This window comes from Armigeres subalbatus, chromosome 3 (genome assembly GCF_024139115.2).
Source record: "Armigeres subalbatus isolate Guangzhou_Male chromosome 3, GZ_Asu_2, whole genome shotgun sequence".
NCBI lineage: Eukaryota > Metazoa > Arthropoda > Insecta > Diptera > Culicidae > Armigeres > Armigeres subalbatus.
This window is the reverse complement of record NC_085141.1, coordinates 165863705-165877576: the sequence shown is the minus strand read 5'-3', so window position 1 is coordinate 165877576 and position 13872 is coordinate 165863705. Positions and strand designations below refer to the sequence as shown.

The 13872-nt window shown below is 38.3% G+C and overlaps 1 protein-coding gene across 3 annotated transcripts in view; it reads right to left on the bottom strand.

Moving 5' to 3' along the window:
* Positions 1–13872, bottom strand: part of LOC134226879 (heparan-sulfate 6-O-sulfotransferase 2) — an 89342-nt gene that overhangs the window by 37668 nt on the left and 37802 nt on the right. For all 3 annotated transcript variants that reach the window (XM_062707953.1, XM_062707951.1, XM_062707952.1), the window contains exon 4: positions 2526–2859. In XM_062707953.1, coding sequence (XP_062563937.1) covers positions 2526–2859 — 334 coding nt within the window. The remainder of the gene's footprint in view (positions 1–2525; positions 2860–13872) is intronic.

Sequence of the window (13872 nt, the reverse complement as noted above, 5' to 3'; positions counted from 1 at the left end):
AGCAGAGAGCACACCGGAAGAACCAGAAACTCCGTCAAGTAAAATTGTTATTGAGAAGCGAAATTTATGTGAAAATATACTGATCGAATATCGGACAGCAAGAAATGTCATAATTTTTGACAGTCAAAACTTTCGAGCAGTTTCGTGCTGTCAACGCGTTTATCGCATCATTATCGCGCTTTCATCGCGATTAATCGCACTAATCGCATGTGAAAAGTTTCATCTAAAAGAAAATCATTCTAATCGCGAAAACCTTTGTGCAAAGGAAGCTTCATCTACGGCTCATCGTGGAAGTGGCGCACCCCTGGCGAATTGTGTTATTGTGGATAAGAATAATCGCAATTTTGTCTGGTGGGACGCTTCAATTCATAAGTTACTTCCTCTGCGTTTGTGCAAACGCCTGCAAAAAAAAAATGTGTTATTATAGATAGGGATGATCACAATTTTGCATGGAGGGACGCCCGCATTCAAAAGTTTTTTTCCTCTACAAGCAAGAAGAATGGTGTTATGGTGGAATAGAATGATCAAAACTTTGAGTGGTGAGACGCCTGCATTCAAAAGATTCTTCCCCTGCGTTGGTAGAATGTGTAAAAAATGGTGTTTTTGCGGAGTGGAATGATCATAATTTTGTGTGGTGGGACACCTGAATTCAAAAGTTAATTCCTCTGCGTTTGTGATACTCCCGCAAAAAAAATTTGTTATTTTGGATTTAAATGACCACAATTGTGCATGAATAGACTGCATTCATCTGCGTTGGTGGAACGCCCGCAAGAAGAATGTTGTTATTATTGATTGGATTGATCACAATTTTACAAAATGGTACGCCCGCATTCAAAAGTTTTTTTTTCATCTGCGATAGTGAAACGCCAACAATAAGGATTGTGTTATGGTGAATTGAAATGATCACAATTTTATGTGATGATACGCCCACATTCAAAAGTTCCTTCCCCTGCGTTAGTGAAACGCACGCAAGGAGAATGGTGTTATTGTGGATTGAAATGATCCCAATTTCGGGACGCTTGAATTCAAAAATTACTTCCTCCATGTTTGTGGAGCGCCCACAAAAAGAACGATGTTATTATGGATTGAAATTTCTCAATCTTGCGCGGTGAGACACCCGCATGCAAAAGCTTAAAACCTGCGTTGGTAGAACGCCCGCAAAAGGAATGATGTTGGGGTAACTACCATTTTGGGTGGTGGGATGCCCGCATTCAAAAGTTGCTTCCCCTACGTTGGTGTAAGGCCCGCAAAAAGAATGTTGTGATTATTGATTTGAATGATCAGAATTTTCCATGGTAGGACGCCCGCATTCAAAAGTTTCATCCTCTGCATTCGTGGAACACCCGCAAGAAGCGTGATGTTATGGTGAATTAGAATGATTACAATTTTGCATAATGAGACGCCCGCATTTAAAATACCCTTCCCCTGCATTAGTGGAATGCCCATAAGAAGAATGGTGTTATTGTGGATTTGAATGATCACAATTTTGCGTGGTGGGACGGCTGCATTTAGATATTTCGTCCCCTGCGTTGGTGAGACGCCCGCAAAAGAATGGTGTTTGGAATGGAATGTCGCCGCACACTCCATGATTTTGTTTTTCTTTTAGATGGGGTGAAAAGTCAGATGATAGTTTAGTGTTTAATCCACGTTATCCTCTTGTTATTTAAGAAACGAAATGGGAAACATTTCGACCATTTTTTTTCAGTCTCAAATTTAATTCAAATTTCACTACATGATGGTACGAGAAATGGTAAGATGCATACGAAGTAGGTTGGCCGCACTCTTGGGAACTACTGTTGTAATAGCCTAAGGATAAACCCATATACGTAAACAAATAAAAATCCCCGAAACGATTTGTTTTATCATGGATCTCAGAAAATGAAAATAAATCAAAAACAGTTTTTTATTCACATTATCGAGATCGATTCATGTTAATGTCAGTTTCGGATAATCAGAAGAAAAAAAAATGGTAATCAAAAACCTTATCCTGGCGAATCAAAGATTAAATTAAGAAGAAGCGTGAAACGAGAAAAATGTTTAGTTGCTCAGGGGGACCATATGACATTTGTCGGTCATATTAATTTAAATAAGAAATAACTAAGAAGCAGTTACGTATAATAAGTTAGCTATTATAGGGTATTATAGGGTATTTTTCCATTGATATAAATATGATCATGTTTTAGACATATACACGAAAAGACACTTCAACTCATTTTTATCTACCTATCAGAATGCAACACACTGGTTAAAAATGACTTAAATAAGAAATAAAAAAAACCTTTTGTGATCAAATTCTAAACTATATTAGATAAAACTCAGAAGCAGAAACCCTATGCAAAAACGACTTCGGTGTATTTTTATTGTCCTGTTGACAGCAGAGCTTATAACATAAGCCACCATTAAGATTCATCACGAGATGCTTTCAACGGCGGGACACTCGTTGACTACTAATCCACCTCGATGATTGATTATAAATAATTAAGCGCCAGAATCGCCACGAAAAAGAAAACCAAATGTCAACTCACCATTGTAGCACGGCGGCAGCTCATCCGGTGTTGCCGTGCGACCCAGGCACCAATGCCGGGAGTTCTTCCAGGTTGCACCGCGCTGGACGTGCCGAAACTCGGACAGATATCGTGCGATCGGTTCCCGCAGCAGCGTGATGTAGAAGTACCTCCGCTTGGCCGTTTCGCCTTCGTTCTTGTCCAGCTCGGAGTCCACACATCCGGTCAGTTCAGTCCAGTCAGCATGCAGGCCGCACTTCCAGCCGGTGGAGTACCGCGAAAATAGCCAGTTCTCGTTGCGGTGCGGTCGGAAGCAGTAGCACCGTTTCTTCTTTCGCTGACATGTGCACGGTCGCTGCAAGAGATTGAGGCAAAAAAATGGAAACAGTCAGGCAAATGCTATTTACGATTTTCTGAGCATTCAAATAATCCATTCATTCAGCATACTTGGAGAGGGCGTCCCGCGAGCAATAACAATAAATGCATAATTTAAGCTTATTGCTTGTTTTTGGTCATATCGAGCGAACAGAAAATGGAAATGATGAAACAAGCGATAAAGGCCATTGAATCGTATTTTTTTAGAGGCCGTCCGGTTATTCGTCGCATCCATCCGAGCTGCATTCATTGAGTTAGGGAAACGGGTGTTAGCATTCGAACTTTGTTTGCTTTTTCATCAATATAAACAATCATGTGGAACCGGTGTGCAGGGAGTTCACCTATCCTAGTGCTATACGCAAACTTGGAACGTCAGCGTCAGAAATCGTGGAAAAATACATTCAAGCCCGTATGGTTACGCCGATATAGTACCTCAGCACAACTATGCATTACTGAGTAGATATTTATAAACATTTCGGGAAAAATAATAAAAAGTGAAATGCGAGTTTTGCGTTCTTATAAATAATACTTGCCAGGTGTACTGAGAGTACTTTATTTCGGAACTTAGAGTTTTATAATTATTTTAAGCGATAAGATAGTTCTAATAAATTGGTGTTGCAAACACAATCCCTTAAATTGAATCGAAATTATGCTAGTGCAGTATGGCAAAAAAAATGGCAGTTAGGGAAGATCCTTTAATTACGTAACGCAAAAATTAGGCATTTTCAACCCCCCCCCTCCCTCTTATGTCACACTTTTTGTATGAAGCATTTAAAAATTATGTATGGGTCGTCACACTTTGCCCAACCCCCCTCTCTCCTATAAGCATTACGTAATCTGTGGACGCTCCCTTAGGATTGTTTCACTGATTTACTTGAACTTAACCTAATTCATACTGATGGGCCAAACACAATTGATACGTTTGCGTGCGTGTCAAAACGCACGCAAACGTATCAATTGTGTTTGGCACATAAGGATACAAGGAGCTAATCATTGCAAAAGAAGATTGCAACGATGTTTGTCTAAACTTGGAAATTATTTTATTGGACATTTGTTACAATGTCTCAATATTAGAAAGTCGATGAAGTTCATTGGTACTATACCACGAAGGACACTTCAGAATCATTTTCAAAATTTTATTTTGAATCCTCTTAAGTGTCTTCTTTCTAGTATTACAGCAAATAGTCCATATTGGCACAGCATACAGCATGGCCTGTCTAAAGATTTGTTTGTAAATAAAAAAAAAATGTTCTTAAGACGAAGTTTTTGATTTCTGTTTATAAGTGGATATATATATATATATATATATATATATATATATATATATATATATATATATATTAGGGTGGCTCAAAAAACACTTTTTCAAATTTTTCGATGGGCCGCCCTCTTATTCGGCTCTATTTGATGCCCTGATGCTCTGGACAAAATTTCAGCCAAATCGGTCAACGTTTGGGCGGTGCTAAACTCGTTGGAAGTTTATATGGAAAAATGTATACAGAAACATCCAAAAACAGTGATTTGCAGTTGGACGGCACAATTTACGATCAAGAACAATGATACTCATTCAGTTCTTGTAGAATTAAATACAGAATGTTATGCTGAAAACCGCGAGAAGATTAGAGTTTATTAGGCAAAGATATTGGCATTTTACTGGAGTGTTGTAGGGGTGAATTTATTTCTTTTCAAAGGTAAAAGAAACGAAATTTGCTCAAACCCCACTCTAGAAAAATGCTAATAACTTAGCCGGGCAAACTCTAATCTTCTCGCGGTTTTCTGCATAACATTCTGTATTAAATTTTTCAAGATCTCAATGAGTATCATAGTTATTCATCGTAAATTGTGACGTCCAACTGCAAATCACTGTTTTTGGATGTTTCTGCATACATTTTTCCATATAAACTTCCAACGAGTTTAGCACCGCCCAAACGTTGACCGATTTGGCTGAAATTTTGTCCAGAGCATCAGGGCATCAAATAGAGCCGAATAAGAGGGCGGCCCATCAAAAAATTGAAAAAAAGTTTTTCCCATACTAATTTGAGCCACCCTAATATATATATATATATATATATATATATATATATATATATATATATATTTGTTACATTCTGCTTGAAGTCCTTCATGATCTAGAAGAAGTCCTAAATATTTAGCTTCGCTAGACGAATTAATTCAAGACAAAATTTTCAAAATGACTTAATCTGCTTTTGTAAACAAAGATTTCAACGTCGATTTGACGAAGCTGATGGCACTTCGACGCAAACCAACACCATCAACAGGTAGCCGGAACCTTCTCATACCTATTGATAGTGTTGGTTTGCGTGGGAGTGCTATCAGATTCGTTAAATCGACGTTCGAATCTTTGTTTACAAAAGCAGATATTAAGTCGTATTGAAAATTTTGTCTTGAATTCTCGCGTGATTTTTGAAAACGTCGTAAGTCCAAAAGAGAGGCTCTCTTTGTTTACTTTCTCTTTCGATTATTACAAAGCCATACTAACGTTTACATTGGATTTTCCTGCACCGATCTGAAGAAAATAGTTTTGTCTAGTGTGCTGAGGTGAAAATATTGCAACAAATTTTAAACTAGCCTAGATATTAGCAAAAGAGAGCGTAATGAAAGAGAGTCTCTCATTTGGACTTACGACGTTTTCAAAAATCACGCGAGAATTGGAACCCCATTCAAAGTGACAATATGTCTGCAAAAAGGTTTCAAATAAGAAGCTCTCGGCTTATGTGGGAAAATTATAAGCTGAGTTTTGGAAGCATTCGGGGAAATTTTCCATTTTCGCAAATAAGTGGAGAAAATATCCAAACTTTTTTGCAATCTACTACAAATGACACGAAGGCTTCGCCCTTTGGCTGAGAGGCCCGTGTCATCTGCAAACAAATATTGTTGACACCCTGGTGGTAAATCATTTTGTAGCCGTCACGGAGCGATCGGCTCATAAAAGCGCGTGGCTTAAGCCCAAGTTAAATTGCCCGGATGAGACTCCCAAAGGGCGAGTCCATTAATTTTCCAGATAGGATTTACGGATCGTTCCAACTGGCTACGAGCTAATTCTTGCCAAACGGTATCACCCTAATTATCGCAGCATGCTTTACAGCCACGAAGCCACTCAGAGAGACGGTGAGAGCCCACCACACCTAATACACTCTAAGCGTGAGTGCGCCTATCATCATCGGCAGACTCTCTCCGCTCGCCTGCTCTCCTACAACGAATTGGAAGCATACAACATACCCAGTCAAACTCGCAAAGAAACACAGAGGACGGGACTCGCAACTATGATGACGCGTTGTGACGAAAAATAGGGTTTCTTACCCCATTCCCGGCCTAACATGCGTACGACTGCATTATTTAATTGATATTTATGACAGGAAGCAACTTTTTCTGAAATTTGTAGGCTGTATAATACTGCATTGGGGTTCACTTCTGCTTAAAAAATAGCTATTCGTGCTAAATATCGTTCAAAGAAGCTTTTATTTGATTTAAATGAACGAGGTGCAGCACTCATTTCAGTCATAGCGATTCCCAATCCGGCATACAAAAAACCAGTTCCCGGCCTAAGCAAAATTTCACTCAATCTCTCAACATTTTACTCTCATTCTCTCTCGGGACGGTAGAAAATGCGATGTAAACAAAAATATGCACGTTCCACGACAACAAGATGCCAGATGGTATTATTCATAATCATTTTTATTTGGTTGAGAAGATATATAAACTCATCCAAATTTCTTCCAAATACTTTAAAACAATATTTATTTCACCTTTTAAAATCGAGAGAACTATAAATAACATGTTAACGTCAACATATTAGACAATTTTCCTATTAACGATGAAGGATAATTTTTATAATCCTGGCCTTTTGGCAGCACGGTGCGGCTAGAAGTTCTTGGGCCGAGGTGAATTTTTGTTCGGTTTGTGAATACATTTCAAAATGTATTCTAGTATGTTTAAATAAGTTCTAGTGAAACGAATAAATAAGAATAATTGAAGTGCGGGTGTTTAGAATTATGGTGTGGTGATTAACAGCTTCATGCAACGGTTGTATCGAGCACTGTGACGATTTTCAGGTAGGTGTTTATTCGATAATACCGTTTTGTAAAAGTGGAAAGAATCACTTCGGCTCAGTGGTGTGGCATCGGAGAGTGAAATTTTGAATTCTTCATTTTCATTTTCTACAATTGAATCAATTAGGAGTAAAACAAGTGATAGAAAAATATTGAGTATTGTGAAAAATAAATGGGAGACTTTTTAAAAATTATCAACCATAAACCTACGACTTCCAAACAGTTTAAATCATTAGTTTTCTGTGAAGTGAGCCGGGAACCGGGTCCATAGGCCCAAGTAGTGACTTACCCTACAATTAATTAACAAATTTGCTAGGGAAAGACTGTTTATTAAGCGACATGGAAAACATTAATGAACATTTATTTCCTTACTTCTATTACTACATATTTATTGGGGGACAGTCGCATATGTTTCTATTTGTGTTGGTGTTCGTTCATAAACTATTCCCAGCTGTGTGCGGTTTTTTCCCATCTCCTATCTATAATCGTTTGTGCTCTGTGCTCTAACCTTCTAACGTGACGTCACGATTTATTGAAGCGCATCTCCTTAATGATCTGCGCTCCGGGTAACAGCTCGTATTGCAATAACAGTCAAAGTGGCTCATACTGGTCGATGACGTCACCACTACATATTCCCGCTCTTGGCGGGACTGCGCTCCCGTTACACAACGTAACTTTCGGTGGAGGCAAAAAAGGCTCACGCAAGCGTGTTCACGGGTCCGTGATGGCGTGATTGTCGGTGGGTTTTCAATTCGCGACAAAGAAAAACAGCGCGATGGCTTTAGCGGCACATCCTTCAGTCTACGACTGGACAACAAATTCCTCCGCGGCGCCCTCCTTGGACGCCGCACTCCGTACAAAAAAAGGCTTGACTCACCGTTCGATGGGACTTACTGTCGATGACCGTTGGGCGAGGTCAATGAAGCGTGTCGATGAATTGCTATGGCCGGTAGCTTGACGACCGGCTGGTGGACTCCGTCCACTTAGAGGTCCCCGGCCTCCTCGGACCGATATGATGACGGATCGTCCGCTTCTAGCCGGTTGGCGAATGCCAGGAAAATTCCGTCCGTAGGGAATGAAGTGCGCGCTTGGATGCGCGGAATTCGCTGCGTATGGGAAATTAAAGCCAATCTGGCTAGACGGACACATGGTGAGCACAGGCATAATTCAACACACTTAGAGCACGCACATTTTACCTTTTGGTCTAGCTTTTTATGGTCACAACCGCACACAAATTACACGCACACTTTACTTGGCTACAGTAACTACGAAACGAACAAAATAATTTGTTAAATTAACTAGGTATATTTAACGCCACTTGAAATATTCATACTTGTAACAAACGAAACACTAACAACAAACGCGTACTTCCAACTCCTTGGAGAATCACGGACGAAATGATCGTGTCTGTGAATCCTCAGATTAAGGAAAGCGGGACTCGGACACAACCGGAAGGACGTCATTTCCCGACCCCTTTATGTACAATCGTGACTTTATCGGCACGATTGATATCTTGACAAGATAGTCGCGCTGCTATCCCTTTCCCACCTTATCCAGAAAACAAATTGCCTCGACCTTGGGAGAGCTTGGCTGTTTGGTTAATGCTCGCTTGCCTATGTCAAGGGAAACTTATATCTAAGTTTATTGGCGATTGAAAGATTTGTATACTTACAATATGATTTATTTACAAATTCTATTTACAAACTATATACAAAATTACTGAATGCTACAGTCAGAAGTAAAAATGTTATACAATATGGACCCCAGTATGCTGTCTTGGGGAACACCAGCTCTTACAGGTAATCTATCAGATTTCGAATTCTGATAGTTTCCCTTATAAATAAATTTGGATCAGTTTAATAATGTACAAAGGAAAATTAAAATTCATCAATTTTACAATCAAACTTATATGCCAAACTCTGTCAAATGCTATCAGTATATCAAGAAGAGCAATTCCTGTCGAATATCCTTAAGATTTGTAGAGTGGAATTAAATTCGTAACTCGTAATAACTGATGAGTGGTTGAATTCCCATCGCGAAAACCAAATTGCTCATCAACAAACATAGAATTGTCATTAATATGAACCATCATTCTATTTAAAATAATCTTTTCAAACAGTTTGCTTATTGAAGAAAGCAAACTGATTGGGCGATAACTAGAAGCCTTAGCTGGATTTTTGCCCAGCTTCAAAGTTGGAACAACTTTGGCGTTTTTCCATTCATTTGGGAAGTAGTGGCGGACACATAAACCATAACGAAGTAGTTCCTAATTATCCAGATTATGTTTACTTGTATACCATATACACAAAATACGATCATTAATGATTCATACAAACTATATTTAATCATTCGAGCTCGTTTTTCGACGATGTATTTTGATGATGAATCGGACACTATTGCATCATGTTTAAATATGACCAACAGAGTGATTCAAATTTTGACTTTTTTGCTCCCCTATGCTTAAACGATGGCATTTGCTATTTTAATAATCGTACTAAATTTTTAGCTAATTTGGATGTTATTTGACTGAGCACAAGCAATTTGAAGCTTGTATGAAAATTACTATGAAAACAGCAACTTTTGCGAAAAGCCGTTCCCCATCATTGCCCATTGAGCTCTAAAAATGTATGAATACGTTAGCAATATGGGAAATTTAACAAAAGAAAATATCGTCGTTGTTGCTAAACGATTTGATGCTGGCTACAAAAGTTATTAGGGAAATACTGAATCGTGGGAAATTCAATTTAACACGTAAAAGAATAACATCAATATCAATAATGAGCATTTTTATTTTCTGACGCAACAACAACTGACTTTCAGCTAGGGATCTATTCTATGATAGCGATGCGTTAAATCTATTCAAATAGATTCCGGGCTGCTTCACGAAACGATCCTTTACATAAGTGGCAATTCTCATAGTAATTTTCATATAACCTTCAAATGGCACGTGCACAATCAAATTACATCCAAATCCGCTAAAAATTTGGGAGGACTATTAAAATAGCAAAAACAATCGTTTAAGCACAGGGGAGCGACAAAGTCAAAATTTGAATCACTCTAATGACCAAGTTCTTATTACATGAGTAAAGACATCATTTATTTTTCACCTGCTTCAAGTTGTAGATATTATCGCGTGTTGGTAGAGCTTATTTGATTTTACAGCTCATTTTTTTACATCCTACTCAAAATTCCCTCCATTTTCAATGACACATTCATTTTTTTTGTTTCCGCTTATTTCTGTGGCTCTCTGATACCTCAACAAGTAAAAACAATTGAATTGAAGTAAGTTTAACAAAACAGGTGCAAAGAATGACCAGAGAGACAGCTACCGGATACATTATATATCTATATATATATATATATATATATATATATATATATATATATATATATATATATATATATATATATATATATATATATATTTTTGTGTTTTAAAAAATCTATTTTTCTCTACAGTACTCATCTGATTCTCTCTCATGCTGTGAGTGTCTTCTGAAAATTTGAGTTCATTTGGATTAAAACTGATTTAGCACAAGCCGTTTCAAGTTTGCATGCAAATTAGTATGGGAAATTTATTTTTCATTATACTGTTAATGACGCTTCCCCATTAAGCGCAGGTTAAAAGCAAACCTACACAGCTAAAGGAATACTCAACAGCTTTCACCCAACGAAAATCGCATGATGATTAATCGCCCCAATAATTAGTAATCGAATTTAATCTATACCGAAGTTTTCTGGAGCTAACTCATCAACAGGCAACATTGCTGCTCGTAGCGCGAAAGATAGCACACAAAATTCAGGCTACTATGTTGCACTGCACATTTCAGTGATGCCCTCAAAGAAGTTTAACGATCATGACTAAAGATTCGCAACCTGTCTTAAAATCGATTACTAATTATTGGGGTGATTAATCAACATGCGATTTTCGTTGGGTGAAAGCTGTTGAGTATTCCTTTTAGCTATGTAGGTTTTCTTTTAACCTGCGCGTAATGGGGGAACGTCATTAACAGTATAATGAAAAAATAAATTTCCCCATACTAATTTGCATGCAAACTTGAAACGGCTTGTGCTAAATCAGTTTTAATCCAAATGAGCTCAAATTTTCAGAGGACACTCAGAACATGGTAAAGAATCAGATGAGCACTGTGGAGCAAAATCGATTTTTTGAACCACCCTAATATATATACATTACTAGTTGACCCGGCAGACGTTGTCCTGCATAGTAGGCGAGAATGCGCGTTCCGAACTGCCCATGCAAAGTTCGCATAGGAATCACAATTTTAGTTTTTCACGATTTGCTCAACTTTACTCGTAATTTTCGCATTGGGAAATATCATATAAACCCGTCGGAAACTATTACGAATGTTTCTGCTGAAGACATGAAAAAAATCCATCCAGCCGTTTTTGAGTTATGCGGATACGAACACAGACCATTTCATTTTTATATATAAGAAGAAGATATATCTAACAAATCATGATCGCTGTATGATATATGACTAATATTGATCGCCTCGACATAATCAGAATGCAATCGATTGATTTTAATATTGTCGATTCAATCCTTCTAAAATAAGGCGAAACATGAAAATTTTCGACATTTTTGTTCAATTTCAAATTTTGTACAAAGTTAACAACATGAGGATCTGATATTCCATGCAGGTAAAAGGCTTTTCAATAACTTTCTTTTGTACTGCATGAGATGATGGAGGGGTATCTGCATGTGTTGTTTTTAGAAGTGTCCGGTATGGGGAGGTGTCCAGCGCTGGGGGATCTCCCTCTATACCAATTTAAAACATTTGTTAAATAAATTAACCAAAGAGGATAAAGGGCTCTCATGAAGTTTTTTGATGAGTATGTAGAAAATATTATCATTACCCGGGGCTTTCATATTTTTAATTTTTCTAGTAATAGATCTCACTTCATCCAAATTAGTTCCCAACGAAGGGTTAAAAACATTCTCTTGATTGAGAATGTCTTCGAACCTCCGCATAACCTGATCCTCAATTGGACTAGTGAGACCTAGACTAAAATTATGGACACTCTCGAACTGCTGAGCAAGTTTTTGAGCTTTTTCGCCATTTGTTAATAAAATTTTATTTCCCTCTTTAAGTGTGTATGTGTGTAGCCCTCCTTAGCCGTGCGGTAAGACGCGCAGCTACAAAGCAAGACCATGCTGAGGGTGGCTGGTTCGATTCCCGGTGCCGGTCTAGGCAATTTTCGGATTGGAAATTGTCTCTACTTCCCTGGGCATATAAGTATCATCGTGTTAGCCTCATGATATACGAATGCAAAAATGGTAACATGGCTTAGAAACCTCGCAGTTAATAACTGTGGAAGTGCTTAATGAACACTAAGCTGCGATGCGGCTCTGTCCCAGTGTGGGGATGTAATGCCAATACGAAGAAGAAGAAGAAGTGTGTAGCCCATATATATATTTTTTGTTCAACGCGTTTCATATAGAAGGACTTGACAGATTCGAGTGCAACTGGTTTCATTCGACGTTATTTTCCGTCGAAGTGAATTTTATAAAATTCTTGACAAATACCCCTCTGGGAAGTACCATAGCGAGATTTCCTTTTCATCTTAATTACTTGGACTGGAAATGGACTGGGAATCCAAGTAATTGAGAAATTTCAATTTTAATATAATCCAGTGACCTTACTAAACAACTTTGAACAATCGCTCAGTTTTGTCGTCTTATGTGAAGAATTTATGCCGCTTCTCAGTTAAATACTGAAGAATACGATTGCGATCGTCAAAGGATCCCGGCAAAACGCGACAGTCACCCTTCATGGCAATCTGAAATGAAACCTTGATCCCCTGAAGGTTACTCAAGATTTCATTCCGAAAGCCAGAAAACTCGGCAACAGATACCACAATTGGCGGAATCCTTTGCTTTTTCACATGGATAGAATCTCTTAGACTAGAGGTAGATTCGATTTGCTTATTTTTGTCATGAATCAAATCGAAATGATTACTCAGTTCGATAGCAGAAGAATTGTTTTCAATGTTAGAGTTAGAAGCAATATCTGAAGCCTCCAGCTTCCTTCTATTTTTCCGCGTTTTGATAGGACGGTCTTAAAACCTTGTTTCTTAGAAGGAAGTGGATTATTTAGAGATTCACCCTTCTGTGGTGAATATCAATACAATGGAAAATATCAATGCATTTCCTAATTATTCGGGTGCACCCTATAGCTTCGGTACCATTTCTATCCGTTTATGTTTGATTGTGTGAATATTGTCCGGTCGTTACTTGTATGCAGTGAGATGCTATTGATGTATTCATAACGAATGGAAGCGAGCAATGAATGAAGAAGTCGGTTTTGTTTAAGCATATGATAGACTAACGCATAATGAACTCCCCCAAGAAATTATGACGTTTGAGCGGGTCGCATAATGAACGCAAAATGAACTTTTGTTCGAGAAGACGACCCGCTCAAATGTCAAAATCCATCGGGTGAGTGAATTTAATGAACCGCTGCACAGGTCTATTGTGTGCGTGTTCGCTGGTTGGTTGCAGAAGCAGCAAAGGTTGCACTTCCCTTCAGTTTACTGACGAATTTTGCGGCGAGCGCATGACGTGCTTATTTTTCGGATGCGTATGATGTACCATCCGTTTTCGATTCGGCTGGTCGATCGGAATACGACACCTTCCTCTTGTTTTGCCTTTCTCGTACACTAAGTGTACGTAAAGGCTATAATATTGCTTCAAAAACAAAATTTTGATAGGAGGCCGATCGACTCAGCTCGACGAATTGAGGTGATGTCTGTATGTGTGTATGTATGTATGTGTGTATGTGTACAAATTTTGTAGACACACTTTTTTGAACTTCCCATTGTCCGATTTGCTCGCAACAAGTTGCAGACGACGCGGAATTCAGTCCCATTGTTTGCTATTGAAAATTAGATCAATAGCTCAT